At 44.0% G+C, this 21,210-nt stretch overlaps 1 protein-coding gene across 1 annotated transcript in view; it reads right to left on the reverse strand.

The window, feature by feature from the left end:
- The window catches only part of LOC124176860 (titin-like), a 64,505-nt gene that overhangs the window by 31,441 nt on the left and 11,854 nt on the right, over positions 1–21,210 (reverse strand). The window contains exons 8-16 of the mRNA XM_046558657.1: positions 20,787–20,891; positions 20,482–20,667; positions 20,173–20,374; positions 20,015–20,084; positions 19,193–19,924; positions 18,999–19,062; positions 18,578–18,631; positions 8,717–16,774; positions 59–7,230 (exon numbers count right to left, since the gene is read on the reverse strand). Coding sequence (XP_046414613.1) covers positions 59–7,230; positions 8,717–16,774; positions 18,578–18,631; positions 18,999–19,062; positions 19,193–19,924; positions 20,015–20,084; positions 20,173–20,374; positions 20,482–20,667; positions 20,787–20,891 — 16,643 coding nt within the window. The remainder of the gene's footprint in view (positions 1–58; positions 7,231–8,716; positions 16,775–18,577; positions 18,632–18,998; positions 19,063–19,192; positions 19,925–20,014; positions 20,085–20,172; positions 20,375–20,481; positions 20,668–20,786; positions 20,892–21,210) is intronic.

The raw sequence follows: 21,210 nt of genomic DNA on the forward strand, positions 1-21,210 counted from the left end.
CCTCCTCAGTGACCTGTTGCTTCCTGCCCTTTCGCTTGACAATGCGTTTCTTGACGACTTTACGAGGTTTGCCTTCATGAGTTACTTCTTCCGTTACGGTGACTTGTTCGCAAGTTTCCTCACGTTCGACGGGCTCTGCTCGCTCTGGAGCAGGTAATTCCTCGGTCGTTTCGTCGAATGTCACTTCTTCCACCGGTTTTTCAGTTACGGTCGTGACTGGAGCTTTTCCATCTTCTTCAACAGTCACCTCCTCAGTGACCTGCTGCTTTCTGCCCTTCCGCTTGACAATGCGTTTCTTCACAACCTTGCGAGGTTTACCTTCATGAGTGACTTCTTCCGTTACGGTGACTTGTTCGCGAGTTTCCTCACGTTCGACAGGCTCTGCTCGCTCTGGAGCAGGTAATTCCTCGGTCGTTTCGTCGAAAGTCACTTCTTCCACCGGTTTTTCAGTGACGGTCGTGACTGGAGCTTTTCCGTCTTCTTCGACAGTCACCTCCTCAGTGACCTGTTGCTTCTTGCCCTTTCGCTTGACAATGCGTTTCTTGACGACTTTACGAGGTTTGCCTTCATGAGTTACTTCTTCCGTTACGGTGACTTGTTCGCGAGTTTCCTCACGTTCGACGGGCTCTGCTCGCTCTGGAGCAGGTAATTCCTCGGTCGTTTCGTCGAATGTCACTTCTTCCACCGGTTTTTCAGTTACGGTCGTGACTGGAGCTTTTCCATCTTCTTCAACAGTCACCTCCTCAGTGACCTGCTGCTTTCTGCCCTTCCGCTTGACAATGCGTTTCTTCACAACCTTGCGAGGTTTACCTTCATAAGTGACTTCTTCCGTTACGGTGACTTGTTCGCGAGTTTCCTCACGTTCGACGGGCCCTGCTCGCTCTGGAGCAGGTAATTCCTCGGTCGTTTCGTCGAAAGTCACTTCTTCCACCGGTTTTTCAGTGACGGTCGTGACTGGAGCTTTTCCGTCTTCTTCGACAGTCACCTCCTCAGTGACCTGTTGCTTCTTGCCCTTTCGCTTGACAATGCGTTTCTTGACGACTTTACGAGGTTTGCCTTCATGAGTTACTTCTTCCGTTACGGTGACTTGTTCGCGAGTTTCCTCACGTTCGACGGGCTCTGCTCGCTCTGGAGCAGGTAATTCCTCGGTCGTTTCGTCGAATGTCACTTCTTCCACCGGTTTTTCAGTTACGGTCGTGACTGGAGCTTTTCCATCTCCTTCAACAGTCACCTCCTCAGTGACCTGCTGCTTTCTGCCCTTCCGCTTGACAATGCGTTTCTTCACAACCTTGCGAGGTTTACCTTCATGAGTGACTTCTTCCGTTACGGTGACTTGTTCGCGAGTTTCCTCACGTTCGACAGGCTCTGCTCGCTCTGGAGCAGGTAATTCCTCGGTCGTTTCGTCGAAAGTCACTTCTTCCACCGGTTTTTCAGTGACGGTCGTGACTGGAGCTTTTCCGTCTTCTTCGACAGTCACCTCCTCAGTGACCTGTTGCTTCTTGCCCTTTCGCTTGACAATGCGTTTCTTGACGACTTTACGAGGTTTGCCTTCATGAGTTACTTCTTCCGTTACGGTGACTTGTTCGCGAGTTTCCTCACGTTCGACGGGCTCTGCTCGCTCTGGAGCAGGTAATTCCTCGGTCGTTTCGTCGAATGTCACTTCTTCCACCGGTTTTTCAGTTACGGTCGTGACTGGAGCTTTTCCATCTTCTTCAACAGTCACCTCCTCAGTGACCTGCTGCTTTCTGCCCTTCCGCTTGACAATGCGTTTCTTCACAACCTTGCGAGGTTTACCTTCATGAGTGACTTCTTCCGTTACGGTGACTTGTTCGCGAGTTTCCTCACGTTCGACGGGCTCTGCTCGCTCTGGAGCAGGTAATTCCTCGGTCGTTTCGTCGAAAGTCACTTCTTCCACCGGTTTTTCAGTGACGGTCGTGACTGGAGCTTTTCCGTCTTCTTCGACAGTCACCTCCTCAGTGACCTGTTGCTTCTTGCCCTTTCGCTTGACAATGCGTTTCTTGACGACTTTACGAGGTTTGCCTTCATGAGTTACTTCTTCCGTTACGGTGACTTGTTCGCGAGTTTCCTCACGTTCGACGGGCTCTGCTCGCTCTGGAGCAGGTAATTCCTCGGTCGTTTCGTCGAATGTCACTTCTTCCATCGGTTTTTCAGTTACGGTCGTGACTGGAGCTTTTCCATCTTCTTCAACAGTCACCTCCTCAGTGACCTGCTGCTTTCTGCCCTTCCGCTTGACAATGCGTTTCTTCACAACCTTGCGAGGTTTACCTTCATGAGTGACTTCTTCCGTCACGGTGACTTGTTCGCGAGTTTCCTCACGTTCGACGGGCTCTGCTCGCTCTGGAGCAGGTAATTCCTCGGTCGTTTCGTCGAAAGTCACTTCTTCCACCGGTTTTTCAGTGACGGTCGTGACTGGAGCTTTTCCGTCTTCTTCGACAGTCACCTCCTCAGTGACCTGTTGCTTCTTGCCCTTTCGCTTGACAATGCGTTTCTTGACGACTTTACGAGGTTTGCCTTCATGAGTTACTTCTTCCGTTACGGTGACTTGTTCGCGAGTTTCCTCACGTTCGACGGGCTCTGCTCGCTCTGGAGCAGGTAATTCCTCGGTCGTTTCGTCGAATGTCACTTCTTCCACCGGTTTTTCAGTTACGGTCGTGACTGGAGCTTTTCCATCTTCTTCAACAGTCACCTCCTCAGTGACCTGCTGCTTTCTGCCCTTCCGCTTGACAATGCGTTTCTTCACAACCTTGCGAGGCTTACCGTCATGAGTGACTTCTTCCGTTACGGTGACTTGTTCGCGAGTTTCCTCACGTTCGACGGGCTCTGCTCGCTCTGGAGCAGGTAATTCCTCGGTCGTTTCGTCGAAAGTCACTTCTTCCACCGGTTTTTCAGTGACGGTCGTGACTGGAGCTTTTCCATCTTCTTCAACAGTCACCTCCTCAGTGACCTGCTGCTTTCTGCCCTTCCGCTTGACAATGCGTTTCTTCACAACCTTGCGAGGTTTACCGTCATGAGTGACTTCTTCCGTTACGGTGACTTGTTCGCGAGTTTCCTCACGTTCGACGGGCTCTGCTCGCTCTGGAGCAGGTAATTCCTCGGTCGTTTCGTCGAAAGTCACTTCTTCCACCGGTTTTTCAGTGACGGTCGTGACTGGAGCTTTTCCGTCTTCTTCGACAGTCACCTCCTCAGTGACCTGTTGCTTCTTGCCCTTTCGCTTGACAATGCGTTTCTTGACGACTTTACGAGGTTTGCCTTCATGAGTTACTTCTTCCGTTACGGTGACTTGTTCGCGAGTTTCCTCACGTTCGACGGGCTCTGCTCGCTCTGGAGCAGGTAATTCCTCGGTCGTTTCGTCGAATGTCACTTCTTCCACCGGTTTTTCAGTTACGGTCGTGACTGGAGCTTTTCCATCTTCTTCAACAGTCACCTCCTCAGTGACCTGCTGCTTTCTGCCCTTCCGCTTGACAATGCGTTTCTTCACAACCTTGCGAGGTTTACCTTCATGAGTGACTTCTTCCGTCACGGTGACTTGTTCGCGAGTTTCCTCACGTTCGACGGGCTCTGCTCGCTCTGGAGCAGGTAATTCCTCGGTCGTTTCGTCGAAAGTCACTTCTTCCACCGGTTTTTCAGTGACGGTCGTGACTGGAGCTTTTCCGTCTTCTTCGACAGTCACCTCCTCAGTGACCTGTTGCTTCTTGCCCTTTCGCTTGACAATGCGTTTCTTGACGACTTTACGAGGTTTGCCTTCATGAGTTACTTCTTCCGTTACGGTGACTTGTTCGCGAGTTTCCTCACGTTCGACGGACTCTGCTCGCTCTGGAGCAGGTAATTCCTCGGTCGTTTCGTCGAATGTCACTTCTTCCATCGGTTTTTCAGTTACGGTCGTGACTGGAGCTTTTCCATCTTCTTCAACAGTCACCTCCTCAGTGACCTGCTGCTTTCTGCCCTTCCGCTTGACAATGCGTTTCTTCACAACCTTGCGAGGTTTACCGTCATGAGTGACTTCTTCCGTTACGGTGACTTGTTCGCGAGTTTCCTCACGTTCGACGGGCTCTGCTCGCTCTGGAGCAGGTAATTCCTCGGTCGTTTCGTCGAAAGTCACTTCTTCCACCGGTTTTTCAGTGACGGTCGTGACTGGAGCTTTTCCGTCTTCTTCGACAGTCACCTCCTCAGTGACCTGTTGCTTCTTGCCCTTTCGCTTGACAATGCGTTTCTTGACGACTTTACGAGGTTTGCCTTCATGAGTTACTTCTTCCGTTACGGTGACTTGTTCGCGAGTTTCCTCACGTTCGACGGGCTCTGCTCGCTCTGGAGCAGGTAATTCCTCGGTCGTTTCGTCGAATGTCACTTCTTCCACCGGTTTTTCAGTTACGGTCGTGACTGGAGCTTTTCCATCTTCTTCAACAGTCACCTCCTCAGTGACCTGCTGCTTTCTGCCCTTCCGCTTGACAATGCGTTTCTTCACAACCTTGCGAGGTTTACCTTCATGAGTGACTTCTTCCGTTACGGTGACTTGTTCGCGAGTTTCCTCACGTTCGACGGGCTCTGCTCGCTCTGGAGCAGGTAATTCCTCGGTCGTTTCGTCGAAAGTCACTTCTTCCACCGGTTTTTCAGTGACGGTCGTGACTGGAGCTTTTCCGTCTTCTTCGACAGTCACCTCCTCAGTGACCTGTTGCTTCTTGCCCTTTCGCTTGACAATGCGTTTCTTGACGACTTTACGAGGTTTGCCTTCATGAGTTACTTCTTCCGTTACGGTGACTTGTTCGCGAGTTTCCTCACGTTCGACGGGCTCTGCTCGCTCTGGAGCAGGTAATTCCTCGGTCGTTTCGTCGAATGTCACTTCTTCCATCGGTTTTTCAGTTACGGTCGTGACTGGAGCTTTTCCATCTTCTTCAACAGTCACCTCCTCAGTGACCTGCTGCTTTCTGCCCTTCCGCTTGACAATGCGTTTCTTCACAACCTTGCGAGGTTTACCGTCATGAGTGACTTCTTCCGTTACGGTGACTTGTTCGCGAGTTTCCTCACGTTCGACGGGCTCTTCTTGCTCTGGAGCAGGTAATTCCTCGGTCGTTTCGTCGAAAGTCACTTCTTCCACCGGTTTTTCAGTGACGGTCGTGACTGGAGCTTTTCCGTCTTCTTCGACAGTCACCTCCTCAGTGACCTGTTGCTTTTTGCCCTTTCGCTTGACAATGCGTTTCTTGACGACTTTACGAGGTTTGCCTTCATGAGTTACTTCTTCCGTTACGGTGACTTGTTCGCGAGTTTCCTCACGTTCGACGGGCTCTGCTCGCTCTGGAGCAGGTAATTCCTTGGTCGTTTCGTCGAATGTCACTTCTTCCACCGGTTTTTCAGTTACGGTCGTGACTGGAGCTTTTCCATTTTCTTCAACAGTCACCTCCTCAGTGACCTGCTGCTTTCTGCCCTTCCGCTTGACAATGCGTTTTTTCACAACCTTGCGAGGTTCACCTTCATGAGTGACTTCTTCCGTTACGGTGACTTGTTCGCGAGTTTCCTCACGTTCGACAGGCTCTGCTCGCTCTGGAGCAGGTAATTCCTCGGTCGTTTCGTCGAAAGTCACTTCTTCCGCCGGTTTTTCAGTGACGGTCGTGACTGGAGCTTTTCCATCTTCTTCAACAGTCACCTCCTCAGTGACCTGCTGCTTTCTGCCCTTCCGCTTGACAATGCGTTTCTTCACAACCTTGCGAGGTTTACCGTCATGAGTGACTTCTTCCGTTACGGTGACTTGTTCGCGAGTTTCCTCACGTTCGACGGGCTCTGCTCGCTCTGGAGCAGGTAATTCCTCGGTCGTTCCGTCGAAAGTCACTTCTTCCACCGGTTTTTCAGTGACGGTCGTGACTGGAGCTTTTCCATCTTCTTCGACAGTCACCTCCTCAGTGACCTGTTGCTTCTTGCCCTTTCGCTTGACAATGCGTTTCTTGACAACTTTACGAGGTTTGCCTTCATGAGTTACTTCTTCCGTTACGGTGACTTGTTCGCGAGTTTCCTCACGTTCGACGGGCTCTGCTCGCTCTGGAGCAGGTAATTCCTCGGTCGTTTCGTCGAAAGTCACTTCTTTCACCGGTTTTTCAGTGACGGTCGTGACTGGAGCTTTTCCATCTTCTTCGACAGTCACCTCCTCAGTGACCTGCTGCTTTCTGCCCTTCCGCTTGACAATGCGTTTCTTCACAACCTTGCGACGTTTACCTTCATGAGTGACTTCCTCCGTTACGGTGACTTGTTCGCGAGTTTCCTCACGTTCGACAGGCTCTGCTCGCTCTGGAGCAGGTAATTCCTCGGTCGTTTCGTCGAAAGTCACTTCTTTCACCGGTTTTTCAGTGACGGTCGTGACTGGAGCTTTTCCATCTTCTTCGACAGTCACCTCCTCAGTGACCTGTTGCTTCTTGCCCTTTCGCTTGACAATGCGTTTCTTGACAACTTCACGAGGTTTGCCTTCATGAGTTACTTCTTCCGTTACGGTGACTTGTTCGCGAGTTTCCTCACGTTCGACGGGCTCTGTTCGCTCTGGAGCAGGTAATTCCTCGGTCGTTTCGTCGAATGTCACTTCTTCCACCGGTTTTTCAGTTACGGTCGTGACTGGAGCTTTTCCATCTTCTTCAACAGTCACCTCCTCAGTGACCTGCTGCTTTCTGCCCTTTCGCTTGATGATTATTTTCTTGACAACTTTACGAGGTTTGCCTTCATGAGTCACTTCTTCCGTCACGGTGACTTGTTCGCGAGTGTCCTCACGTTCGACGGGCTCTGCTCGCTCTGGAGCAGGTAATTCCCCGGTCGTTTCTTCGCAAGTCACTTCTTCCACCGGTTTCTCAACATCAAAGATGTCTCTGGCCTCCTCCACCTTCGTCGGCCTGATCTCCTCGATGTCTCCAGTATCGGATACTTCTTCAATAGACATAAATTGTTTTCTAGGTATTGTCGGTAATTCCGACTTTATGTTTTCTATCTCCTCTTCGATCACTACAATATTGTCATCTTCCTTTGTAGATGGTTTTCTTCTACGGATCGTGGTCCTTTTTGTCTTCACCGCTGCTGTTGCCTCCTCATCATCTCCACGTGTGAATTTAGTTGTGTATTCTTCAGTCACCTCTGTATCAGATTCACTATTCATTTGTGTTGTTATCTTCGGGGTTTCGTGTGTTAAAGTGTGTTGTGTGTATGTTGTTTGGTGGTGTAGCGCTCGTGCTTCTGTTGTTTCTGAAATTTTACAGAATAAGTGTTGTGTGAGTATTGTTACACGTGTTGTTGTAGCTAGTAGTTGCTGAGGTTTGACTTCCGTCTCGCGTGATAGTTGAAGAGCACAGGGTTAACAGTTTTCATCCAATCATACAGCTAAACGGCGACTCCAATAACCGCACTAAGTATTTTCTACCTACCTAGATACTTTCATCCGTGTTGTTTCTTTCGAGTTACAACCCAGTGCTCTCAACTCCACATTAGTGTGTACTGTTTGTGTTGTGTGTCGATTTGTATATGTACCTGTTTGTGTGTGTGTGTGTGTGTGTATGTATCCTGTTCCCCAGGACCAACGTTCCTGTGTAACGCGTGTTATACCTGGTGTGTCACCTACCTTGATTCACTGCTCACTCTCCCTCGCAACCTAGTATCCGAATACTATCTTAGTTTTCCACACACCGTTATTTAAATTCTACTTCATCGTTTTAGCACATTTCCAAACTCGATGATCAAACGTTTCATACTCGCTTCATCTGTCCATAGACTGTTTTACATGTGAAGCCGCTTACCGATCACGTTCATCGCCGTCACAAAAGAAATGGGAATTCAGAAGTTCGTCCGATTCTCTGTGTACTCAGACTTGTACAGGAATAGCAGGTTCTTTAAATATGATTGGATTCCAAATTTTATTACTTTTTCTTCTACTCATGAATGCCTGTTTGTTTACTGCGTTAAGGGTGTGCCCCAGTCGATTTCGACGTTTACGTATATCTTCCCAAATATCTAAGTCCTCGTATCTTGAACGTAAGAAAGGGTTCAACAGCCCCCATCTATATGCAACTCCGACCGAAAACACTTAAACACATTTTTACTTTACGTAGAAATGAAGAAATGGCACAGATTCTACGAAATAACAATAGTAAATTCGAAGAATTAATGCAACGTTATCATTTCTGCGTCAAATAAAAATGCCGAAAAGTGTTTTTGTTCAAAATTGCGTATGGAATGGGGCTGTTCGTCTCTTGTTCGTGTTCGTGATACGTGGATTTCGATATTTGGAGACACATACAACTACGCTGAAAGCAACTACGGGTCCCCTCAAACGCGGAGCCGATTTCTCTTCCCGTTCAGACGGATTACCGGTCCTTGATTCTGCCAGTTCGTTTACTGTTACTACCCAGAGATCGACGTCACGTTTAATGTGTTAATGAGTTGAAGTTTTCTGATTTGTTGAAAAACAGAATGATACATAATTTGGTCTACGTTCCACGGTACAACAGATTTTGCTAACTCACATTCCCTCTGTGATGGCGCAATGCATCTAAACGTCGCTCGCGGAGAGCAATTACGAAGAGTGACCTGGTAGTCGCAAAATAGCTAATGCCTATATTGTGCGGAAATGTAGGAGATTATCTTCTGTGATCAGTCAACCGTCCATGTATCCTCAAAATCTGTCACGTCAGGTCATTATGATAGGGATGCCATTTACCGCTATTCATAAACTCACCTATCACTTTTTCCAGATGATCAGCTTCGAATGACACAGTCACTTGTTTTGCAAAAGGCTCAACAGATTTATGTAATTCCGATTCTAGTTCACCAGTCGACTGAAGTTCAGTAACTACAACCCCGTACTTTTCGTCTTTGACTGTCTTAGCAATTTTTGTTAAGGGTTTATCAGTAACAAACTCTGAGGCAACGCCTTCCGCTAAGATCTCTGACTTTACTGCAATTTCCCGTTTAACAATGTCAGGTGTGGCAGTTACTTCCTTGGCAACGCCTTCAACTACGTCCTTTGATTCTGTCTCGTCTGCTGTTACCTGAGTGATTATGAGACTTTGTGTAAGTTCGAAGCTCACATTTGCCTGCGTCGATGATTTCAGTTCATCTATGACTAAAGGCTTCTCGCTGTCTCTCAAGATTGGTTGAGTTTGTTCCAGACTTTCAAATGGAACTTGTTTTGGAAGAATTGTTTTGCTTTCAGGTTGTTCTGGATTGACCAACTTTTCGGTATTCGCGGATGTCATAACCTCCATGGTCTGTGCGGCCTCTCGACTTGACAAAAGTGGAAACGCCTTTTGTTTTTTCGGTGCATCTTTGCTTTGTAAAATAATCTCGCTTTCATTGTAAACAATTTCAGAGACCGATACAGACGACAATTCTTCCAAGTTTGGCATTCCTCTTTGTTCTTCAGGTGCTTTTTGTTTCATGAGTTCGCCAGTACGGACTTCTGTCTGAATTTGACTTGTCTCAGCCACTTCTCGACCAGATAACTGCGGTATTGCTTTCTGTTCATTGGGTGCTTGCGATAATGTCAAAATATCTTCGGTTTCATTGGAAATTACTTCGGAAATAGTCACTGCTGCCAACTCTTCTAAATTCGTTGTTCCTGTTTGTTCCTTAGCCTCTGTTGTAAAGAGTTCATTCGTGTTGTCAATGGCCTTGACTAGTATAGTCTCGGCTATTTCTCTGCCCGACACGTGTGGCGAAGCTTTTTGTTTACCAAGTGTTTCACATTTGGGCAATGATTCCTCTGTTTCATTCGTAACTATTTGGGATATCGTCAATGATGTCAATTCGTCTAATTGTGGTTTACCTTTTTCTGCTTTAGGCATTTTAGTTTGGATGAGATTTTCCGTAGTCGTTGATGTTAAGACTTGAGTCGTCTCAGCAATTTCTCTACCTGATAGATTTGGCGTAGCTGTTTGATTCTTAGCAGCCACTGTATCTTCTAGTACACTTTCGATTTCGTTCAATATGACCTCACTGACAGTGACAGATGTTAATTCTTCTATTACTGGATGACCCATTCGCTCTTCTGCTTTTATCGGTTTCACCAGCTCCTCTGTATTTGTTGAGGTTAGCACTTGCAATGTCTCAGCTACTTCTCTGCCAGATAAATTAGGTTGAGCCTGCTCTTCCTTAGGAATTACTAATCCTGATAGCTCGAACTCAGTTTCGTTGGTCAGAATTTCGGTTACATTTACCGAACTTAAACTTTCCATTTCGGGCATAACTTTTTGTTTCCTGGGTTCGAATTTTCCTTGGAAAACTTCCTCGCTTTCTCCAACAGTCATCTCTACATTAATAACAGATTCTAATGTACTTTGGGTTACCGTTGCTAGAGATGACGGACGTTTTGTTTCTTGTATTTCTCCAACATTTTGAATCGTTGCAACTTCCGAACTTTGAATACTGTCGAGAGTGGTAAACTCACTTTGTGCTGTGCCTTTGGTATAGTCCAATGAAATATTCAAATTGTCTTCTTTGTCTTCTGTTACTATTTCTGATATTTGCAACGGCTTGACGTCTTGTACGTGGATATCAGCTGTTTGAGTAGCTGGCATAAATGTTCCGTCAAATGATCTCTCAGCTTCTTCTGCTATACTTTCAGTTACAGTTATACTCTCAAAAGGCTCTTGTCCCATATGGACCGTTTGAGTCTTCGAATCGAAATCGGATACTCGTTTCTCAACTTCGATTTGAGACTCAACTACTGTTGTTTGTACTGAACCATGTTCTGTTACGACAGTACTTGTCGCTTCTTTAGAATCTAATACTTTTTCAACCTCAAGTGTAGTTTCTTGCTCACTTGACATAGTTTCTGTCACTGTAACACTATGACCTTCTTCGAACGTTGGAGCAATGGACGCAGTTCTTCTCTTTGTAGGTACATCAAATAGCTTTTCACTTTCAGCAACTGGAACTTCTTCTACAATAATAGGTTCGAGTATATCTTGTTTCAACGTTGCAGTTAGTTTGTCTGCATCATACTGTTTAAGCGTCCCGATATTTTGGTCGACGATGATCTCTGTTTTTGCGGCCACATCCTTGCCGAGTTGGCTTGTGTTGACAGAAGCCACGCTACTTTTGAATTCATTGACAGAAACTTGGCCTTCTTTATCATCAGTAATGACTTGAGTTACAGATATGCTTTGGCCTTCAACGAAGGAGACGCTGATTCGTCGGGTATTGGGTGCCATCTTGCCTTGGAAATCTTGGCTTATTTCCTCAGAGACAGCTTCTGTGACGCTTATGCTATCGAGAGTTGTTTGTACCGGACTTGCCTCAAATTTTACTGATTTTAATGGTGTTATATCTTCAACACCTTCGCGTGGCACGACTTCTGATTGTTCTGCAACTTGTTTTCCTTCGTAAGAGAATGTTGCCAATCCCTCACGAGGCTTTATTTCACTTGTAAGGTCAAATTGGCTATCTTGAGTTGTAGTTTCTGTGATGATAATAGATCTTTCCTCATCCAAGGCAATACGGGCTTTGCTAGTTTGTGGCTTGACTTCAACACGATCTATTTCTTTTTCCCCCAGAATTTCTTCAGTCAATTCTATCGTCTCGAATGGCTTTTGTCCCGCTTGAGCGACGCATGAAGCTGGTTTAATAGCTTCGATCTCACCTACATTCATGCTGGTGATAACCTCTGTATTTTCAGCAACCTCATGACCTAAAACTACTTGAGGTCTGGCCGTTTGGACCTTAGGCTTCTGAAGCTCGTCCAAGCGCAACTCTTTATCGTCGGCCACAATTTCAGTGACACTTGAGACACGCTTACCTTCTTCGACGGTTACATTGACATCGCGAGTTTCTGGTTTGAATTTACCTTCAAATGGTTTTTCCTGATCCTCTGCCATGCCCTCGGTAATTATGACACTTTCATACAATTCTTGGCTAGATGATGCAATTTTTACTTCAGGTTTCTGGTAGCCAACCTCACTGACTGAATCTTCAACGACAACTGCCGTCGTTTCAGCAATATCGTGTGTCTGATTGATGTTGAATGATGCCACATGTTTATATGGTTGTGGCTCAGGACTGTAATCGAATTCCTTATCACCCAACGTGACTTCAGAAATCGCTACTGTCTTTTCTAGTTCATAGTCAACATTTGCTATTCTGTTCTCAGGTTTGAGATCAGGAACCAATTGACTTTCCTTGTCCTGAACGGTCGGTTGTGACTGGAGTACAGAAATAAATGGTACCTGATTTGGCACAGCTGTTGAAAATGACAAAACTTCGTTAATTAGCGTGTCTGTGCTAGAGTCGATAATATATTCCATCGTTTGGGCAATTGTGTGAGCATGAACCAAACTTTCGTCAGCTGTCCTTGTTTCAGGTAGGTCCGAAGGTTTGTATTGGCCTTCTTTATCATCTGAGACTACAGACGATACTACTATACCTTGTGTCTCAACAACGGAAAGATCTGCAGTGGCCTGGTATGGTTTCTTATGTTCAGATAATGGTTCTTCAGACTCAGTTGCCTGAGTTTCCGACTGAACAATAGTTTCAAGAGGTATTTGCGTCGGGACAGCTACAGCTATAATTGGTCGCGTTTGTTTTAGTTTCTCAGTATCCATATCAGGGATAACTTCAGACTTTTCGGCAATAGAATGGCTAGAAATATCAACCGACGCAGTTTTCTTGTTTGGTTTTTTGAAAGGCTGCAATGCAGACTCTCTGTCTTCTGAGACAACTTCGGTAATGGTGACATTAATACTTTCGTTGAAAGTAACACTTGCAGAACTTTTTTCAATCACTGGTTTTTCAGTGAAATTAATTTCTGTTTCAGAAATGACAGCTTCAGTTTGAACAACGCTCTCAAATGGCAAATGTTCTTCGCTGGCTGATACTAATTCCGGTTTTTTGGTCACCAAGTTTCCGGGGTAAGTATCTGGTGTGATTTCAGTTGATTCAGCAACTCTGTGTGCATCATATGAAGACTTGGCTTGTTGTCCCTCCATTTTCGGCTTACCCAGATATTCCTGTTCCTTGTCCTCAGCTACAGTCTGTGTAACTGTGATACTAATACCTTCTTCAAATTCAACACCAGGTACTTTTTCATCTGGCTTGACAAAATCAGAAAGTGATTGTTCCAGTTCACTCGTTGATGTCTCAGAAGTAATCAAACTTTGGAAAGTTATGTGGTCAGAAGTAGCCGTGACCGTTTTTGTAATATCGCTGACCAGCTTTTCAGTGTTGTCTTCGGTGATTGTTTCTACTACTTCAGCAACGGAATGTGCCGAGATATCAAAAGTAGCAGATTGATCTTTCGGTTTTTCAGCCTCGGTTAAAATGTTTGTATTGTCGCCACTGACTACCGAAGTTACAATTAGACTTTCTCCAACTTCAAACTCGAGTTGCGCTATTCTGTTAGCTGGCTGCACTTCTGAAAATGGTGCTTCCTTTTCTCGCGTGAGTACTTCCTCTGAAATGACTGTTTCAAACGGCAGTAATGTTTTGTTTGCATTTGCATCTTTCACTTCTTCAATTATAAGATCGGTTAAACCTGTGTCAGCTACAACTTCCATCTTAGTAGCAACTCCCTGGACTTCAAAGTCAATCGTGGCTGCAACGGAGCGAGGTCTGACTTGTTCTTCAAGAGTGCCTTCTTTATCCTCGACATGAGGTATAATAATATTGACACTTTTACCTTCTTCGAAAGTCACATCCGCTTGTTTAGACTGCGGCTTGACATCTTCAGATAACGGCGCTTCCTTTTCTGATAGTGCTACTTCAGAGTGTTGGACTATTTCCAATCCATCGTGCTTCTGTACAGCAGTTTCTGATCTTATTTCAATTTCTTTGAATTCGTTGGTACTGTTGGAAATAATTGTCTCTTCAGTTTGTGCGACTTCGTGACCCGAAAGTACTTTCACATTCACTGTGCGCTGAGTGGGTTGTTCGTTTGTTTGCAAAATAGTTTCCTTCAGCTCCGATAGTACCTCGGTCACTGTGACGTTTTCTCTAGTTGCAACGTTAAGGTCTGCAGTTTGCATTAGCGGCTTAGCATCGTCATCTCTGGGTTTTTCTCCTTCACCAATATTAGTCTCGGTAATAATAAGCTCATCGAAAGCTTCTTGATTTTCACTTGCCTTTTTGGCAGTAGGTTGTTCAACCAACATTTCTCCTGTACTGTGCTCAACCATTGTTTCAAGTTTTGTCGCAATGGTATGCCCAAGAACGGATGGTTGGGCGGTGAAATCTTGTGGCTTGGAATCTGATGTATACAAATTTTCAGCATCATGTGGTATTACTTCAGTAACATTAATGCTAGATTTGCTTTCAGACAGTTCGACGCTTGCAATCTTTTGTACAGGACTGACATCTTTGTTGTAAATACCTTCTTTTTCAGCAACTTCTTGTAATGTTACTGTTGCACTTTCCCACGGAAGTTGCGACAAAGTTGCTGTTCGTTTCGTGGGACTATCTTCCACAATATCTCCCGTCGGCGACTCCGTCCGCACCTCTTCCTGCGTGATTGCAACTTGAGTGGTAAATTCTGGGCTTGCGAACACTTCCTTTACATCTAGGTCTTGAGAACCCTCTACCTCACTTTCAGTCACAATAACTTCCGTTGTATGAATACTCTCGATTTCATTAATGCTCAGCTCTGCTGTTTTAGCATCAGGCGTCTTGTGTTGTTCAACGGGTGCCAGACCTTCATCCGCGATCGTTTCATCAGTGACAGTTTCTTGAAGGTTCGTTTGATTGACCTTGGCCGTTACTGTGATGGGACTATCTACGTGAATTACACCAACGTTATAGTCAGGTTGTGTTTCCTCCACAAGAAGAGATTGCACTGTATGGTCAGTCGTGGGTTTACCTTTGTGAGACTCAGGCAACTCATAAACTTTCAAATTCCCCTCTCTTTCTATGGACGTCGTTTCATATATCTCGCAAGTTTTCACCGGATTGAACGAAGAGTCTACGGTAAGCTCTTCAGGTCCGACAATTTCTTGCATCGTACCTTCGCGTTCGTGGATCATAGTCACCTGATCCATTCTAGCCTCAGATACTTGGACAGATGTGACGGTATTTTCCGTAACATACTTGAGAATATCGGTAAAGTCTGACGGTTGATCAGCCGTATGAATTTCAGATACTTCGACATACTCCTTTTCACGTACTGACGTTTCCGCAAGGGCAGTTGTTGGCTTTTTATCAGGATTGTACTCCCCTTCGGATTCTTGGATGATTAGCGTTGATATCGAACTAGTCTCTAGTGGAGTAATCTTTGTTTCAGCTGATTTTGACACGGGTTTTTGCTCCAATGGCAAATCATTTCCTCTCTCGGAAGTTATCGTCTCTGAAGTGATGACTGAGCTCTGTTCAATAACATTGAACTCGGCTGTTACTGTCTTGCCCTCTCCGATCGTTAGAGCCGATTCTTGTTGTTCCGAGTCGACGGTTGACACAGTTATACTTTCAAGCAGATTGACATTCGGCTTCGCGTTGTAAGAGTCAACAACTCTATCTGGTAAATAAATGCCCTCGCTTTCCTGGACAGGTTGTTCTTGGACGATTGCTGTCTCGCCTGTAGAAACAGCAACGTCAGCTTTTTGAGTCGGTGGCAACCTCCCTGGCGTGTAGACCCCTTCTCTTTCCGGCGCGTTCATCTCTTCCGTGATTCTCTGTTGTTGCGAAATAACAGATTCCGTCGCTACTTCCGTCGGCACAAACAGTTCCGGGTAGTACTTACCGGGCTTATCCTCTGCGAGAACCTCTTCTACTTGAAGAGGTTCCGAGGATGATATTTGAACCCTTGGTTTAGCGGGCACAGTTTTCAGAGGTTCCAGTTTTTCCTCGGCCAAGCCCTCATTCACCTCATACACCGACAATCCTTGTTGCGGAAGAATCGTATCTTCAGCTTTGACCATACTTGGGGTGACGAAATCTGACGTCGGGACTTCATTTTGATTTACTGTCGTTTCGCGCACTTCCGTTGCTTCGTGCAAAGTCAAAGAAGACTCCGCGATTTTAGTTACATCCGGTTTTACACTAAAATCTGTTGTCGTCGTGTCTACTAGGGTCTCGCTCACGATCAAGCCTTCCGATGGAATAAATGCTGGCTTAGCCTCAAATGAGAGTGGTTTAACAATGTCTGCAATGTCACCCGTGGTCGTCTGAACGTTTGTCTCATAAACAGTGTATGGTTCTATTGGAGATATGGACACAGATGCTTTTCGAATGTCTGGCTTAATCTGAGAAATATTATCGATCTCTTGCTCCTGAGTTCGAACAAATTGTTCGGTTATCGCATTCACCGTATCCAGGGTAACCTTCGCTGTTTCCGTGTTTGGCTGTCCACCAGCTTGTTCTGTTGTTTGGTCGATTGCAACTATTTCGTTCTGTTGGCTGGGAACGTTAAGGACGAGGCTGGTTATCGATTTGTCAGGCACGACGATCAAGTCTTCAATTTCCTCCAGCTCCAGCTCACTTTCGCCAACGTTAGGCTTTTGAGTTTTCAACGTTTTTCTAGTTATCTCGGAACTATCGACAGTGACAATTTCTTCTACGACTTCTTCTTCTGCTTGACTACGCCGTTTCTTCTTGAGAAGCGATTTTCCTTTCGAATCCCTCTCGACTGTGAATGTCTTTTCCAGATGCTCCTCCATTACGTCGGATTCCTGCGGTTTTTGGTCCGTGTGTATTTCTACAATCTCAACCCCCTCATCCCTATTTTGTGGTTTTTCCTCAATCGGTGTGTGTTCCACTGGTTTTTTGTCTTTACGCTTGCGTAGTGTTGTGTGTGCTTGATGAATGTCCTCGTATTCTGTGGAAAGTATGTGAGAATTCTTGTGTCAGACATTTTTGGGTATGTGTATATATATATATCTTGTGCCTGTCATTTCATTTCACCTCGGTTCATGCGACGGATACAGTACACCAAATTTTTTAATTTTTTTTTATCATTTTTTTTTTTACTTCAGACCGTGCTTAAACGAAAATCTAAAAATGTGGACAAACAAACAGTGGAATGTCACGGGCAGAATTGGAGCGTACATATAAATAATGTGTAAGTGTACATTGATCGTTGTCTACTTCATGAGATCACCGTGCATATCATTAAGCCGTCCGCATTTGTAGACCCGGATAGAAGAAAAATTACTGCACAAGTATTGGCAAGATGAATTTATACGCTTGAATGGTTCAACGGTCTCGTCAAGAATTTAATTTCTCAAATACGTACTTGTTATCCCTTTCAAATTTTTTTCTGAATATAGTTGAGCAATAATTGCACGTTCCATGTGCTGGAATTGACTACAAGAAGTCAATTAGAATTTTTTTTCGGCCCTTTTTGACAAGGTGATCTTTGAAGTAAATTTTAAGAGTGTGTGTGTGTGTATCACGAGTGGCATGCACGAGCATCCAACAAGAGTGTATAAGTGTGGATCAGTGTGTTTAAAATAATAAATGAATACAAGAAGTCAAACCAGCATGGACATTCAAATAATAAACAATCGTTATTATATGGAGGTAGTTTTGAGATACTGTGTTATGCACCACATTCGGTAATCCACGCTACAAGGATGGATGGTACAATGTGCAATCGGGATAGAAGAAAAATTGTATGATGCGCTCGACTTTTCACATACACGTGTAACATGCTGTGACGTCAAGTTTACTAAGGAACGATTTTTTATTAAAAAATTTTTTTTATATCATTTTTGAATTACTGTTGGTAGCTGAGAGTTTATGATCACAATTAATTCTACACGTAAAGATTGAAGAAAAATAAAACTTATAGAAAATAATCATGGCGTGTCAGTGAATTTACCCTGAAACCAGTTGAAAATCATTCTTTTCCAATAATCCATAAGCTACCAAATGATTATATTTTTAGCTTCAATTTTATAATTTTTCAATTATTTGTGTTACATTGCGAAACAAGTGAACACATATACTTATATAAAAACACTCGTACGAAGCAGTAGTTTTATACTTACACTATTGAAACGTCTGCAATGCGAAGCGAGTCAAGCACATATATCGACGATGTTTGCAAGATACTATATATTTTATGAAAAATTTTAAGCATTTAATATACAAAGTATCTTTTAATTATTTATTTTTGTTTTCTTTCACGTTATTTTGTATTGGAAGCATAGCGGCATAAGCTGAAAATCGGCCAAAATAATTCGTACAAAGCTTCATGCATCTGAAAGTATATAAAAACAACTATACGTAACGAATAAATATCAAAGTAAAGCATGCAATATAATATTGTCACACTATTAAACTGTTGGAGAACTTTTAACCGTAATTATTATGGATTTCAATCGAGAAGCAATTTGATAACTAGTTTGTCTTATTGTAAAGCAGCTGAGTTCTACAGCTTTTACACATACATCATATGTTCGTGATTTTAGTAATGACTATGGCTACTCTCAATCCATTGTTATCGAAGCAAAATTTTGTTTGTTGACGAAGCAAAAGATTTTCAAAATTTCATCGGCAGGAAAATTATAGTTTCCGGCTTTAGAATATTGGAACCAATATAGTAAAAGAATTGATAAGTCGACAGAAGTAATATAAAATATTCCGTGCAACATGATAGCAGAATTCATCCTCAAACCTTTGATATCCTGAACATCTTCAATTTGCACCAATTTTTTCTCATCTCTTCTCTCTGAAATAAAGTCAACAACAAACGGATTCATCAGTCAGGGATTTTGAATAATTTCAGTCTAAACACTGTTAAAAAATCAACAATTTTATTAAATATTGATCAATTCAATACATACAGACACAAAGACAAAAACTTAAATACCACGAGTCAAAGTAACCCGTTTAATTTGTACGAAAGCGTGCCATTTAATAGCACGTTCACAATTCAACATATTTACAAAACTCTACGAAACATCAGCCACGCAAGCTCGAATTCAATAAGCATTTCACGTTTGCGTTAGATTTCTTATATTTCACAACTTGATGTATTGCTCGTTAGCTCAAAAAAAGCAACATTTTGAGTGACACGCCACACAATCCTGACTTACCCGTACGATACACTTCCTCTCTTTCCACATCTACTCTCTGCATAAAGTGCTGCTCCGAAATAATCTGCGAATAAGAATCATACGAGTTCAGGATACTCGTCACCTTGTATCGTCACGTCTGCGTCACCGCGTGACAGTTAAAAGCATCGTAATATTCACTAAAAATTGTGCGATTAATGCATCGCGGTTTTTACCTCAGTTGCTTCCGTTACCTCCCAGGCATGTGGTCGGAAGTCTTCGGGAGCAAAGTGGGTGATGACTTCTTCGACGGTGGCATGCTGGAGCTCGACCATTTTCATGAATGCTCGGAATCCAACAGTGGCAGCGACGATGCTCTCATCGGCAGTTGTTTCCTCAGTCAAGACTTGAGTAATCAAGGGCCCATGGCCTTCCCTCTCGACCAGTTGAACCAGAGCGCTCTGAGCATCGGGTGTCCTCAAGGCTGGGAACTTGTCCGTCTGGTACAAGCTCTCGTTTATCTCGTTCACCGAGACACCTTGTCGTACCAGGTAACCAATCGTGGCCAATTCCCTAAGCGGTGACTCACCGGGGCCAAATTCGGTAGCGTTTAAGACCTCCATAAGCTCGTCGACTTCCTTGGCAATTTCTTCCTTTTGTTCTACTATCACTTGCTCGACCCTGACCTCGGTCACTGTCACCTTTTCAACAGCTTGTTGTTTCTTCTCTGACTTTACTCTCTTCTTCTTCGGCTTCTCTTCCGATGGTTTGACCACTAAGTCCTGAATTGTGTCTTCTGTTTTCACTTCTGAAATTTCGACACTCTCCAGCTCTTCCACTACCGGCTTAGCCCGATCTTCAGGCCATGACTTGATCTCTTTCGGCTTTTCGTCGATCTTCTTCAGACTTGCGGTAGCTTCGGTGGAAACTGGTTCTTGGATGGGAATCACTTTCTTAGCCTGGGACACCTGATAGAAAATTCGCATTTTACTCAATATAGATGTGATTGTTCTTCGTCAGAAGAATAAAACTTCATGTACGTCGGATCAAAATCTTACCTCGCGTCTTTCCTCTTCAATAGTTTCGGTGCTTTCGAACACCTGCACCTCTTGAACGTCGACAATTTTCCTGTATTATGGTAAATGTATTAATATCGTTCATTGTCGTTCAAAAATCTGATTTTTGTTTGTTAAAAAACAATATTTATTTCACTCACTTGTCTTCACGCTGTGATAGCGGAACGCCTATTTCTTCAACCGTCGATGTCTTATCGACCCTCACTCGTTCTGGCTTAACTTTTTCCTTTGTAGCATGGGCTTTTTTGATTTCATGCCTCTTCTTCTTTTCCGGCTTCTTTTCAGGCTTGACTTCTTCCGGCTTTTCCTCCTCTTGTGGTTGCAGTGGAGCTCCAGTGACATCTGTTAGAAGAAAAGTTTTAATTGTAATCAAACACAAAATGCTAATAACCTAAGCCCTAAGTACTGGCATCGAAACACCTTTGTGAAAAATATCGTTATAATCTTACCGCTGACGTTCAGCCTGGCTTTGGTGATGGCGAGACCAATATCACTGGTAGCCTTGCAAACGTAGATTCCATCGTCTTCTTTCGTGGTCCGCTTTATCGTTAAGGACGTCTTTGAATTACCCTTAAGTCGTACTTTTAAGTTTTCGGTGTTGCTTACGAGTTTGTCATTCTTGTACCAGACTACATCTATAAAATGAAAAGAAATTTTTACCACGTGAAGCGGTTATATGGAGAGATAAGCTCTTATACCAAACTCATTGTAAAATGGCATATTTCTGAATTGAAATGATACAACGATGACTGACCTGGCTCAGGGTTTCCTGAGTATATGCATTCAAATTCTACAGGTTCTCCTTCTTGAACATATGTAGGGGTAATTTCTTGAATAAATCGCGGTACAGATTGTGTAGCTGAAACAAGAAAGAAGAAATGTTTCAAATTTATAAACATCCAAACTCACAAGACGTAGACATTACCATAAAAATATTTTTGAGTTTTACCTTAACATGAACTTTGTCGTGGCATGGCTGATGTAACACCGTTGTCAGTAATCTAGTTACAATAAACACACACAAATCCATGCATAATTATTATCAACATAGAAAATTCACACAGTTATTCATACTTCAATCCTGGTAGTTTGTAGATTTCATTTGATTGAAACATAAGTGCATCGGAGTGATTCGCTATGGTTTTCAATATCTACTCAGAAACAATTTATTTTCTATG

The sequence above is a fragment of the Neodiprion fabricii genome, chromosome 2 (genome assembly GCF_021155785.1).
Source record: "Neodiprion fabricii isolate iyNeoFabr1 chromosome 2, iyNeoFabr1.1, whole genome shotgun sequence".
Taxonomy (NCBI): domain Eukaryota; kingdom Metazoa; phylum Arthropoda; class Insecta; order Hymenoptera; family Diprionidae; genus Neodiprion; species Neodiprion fabricii.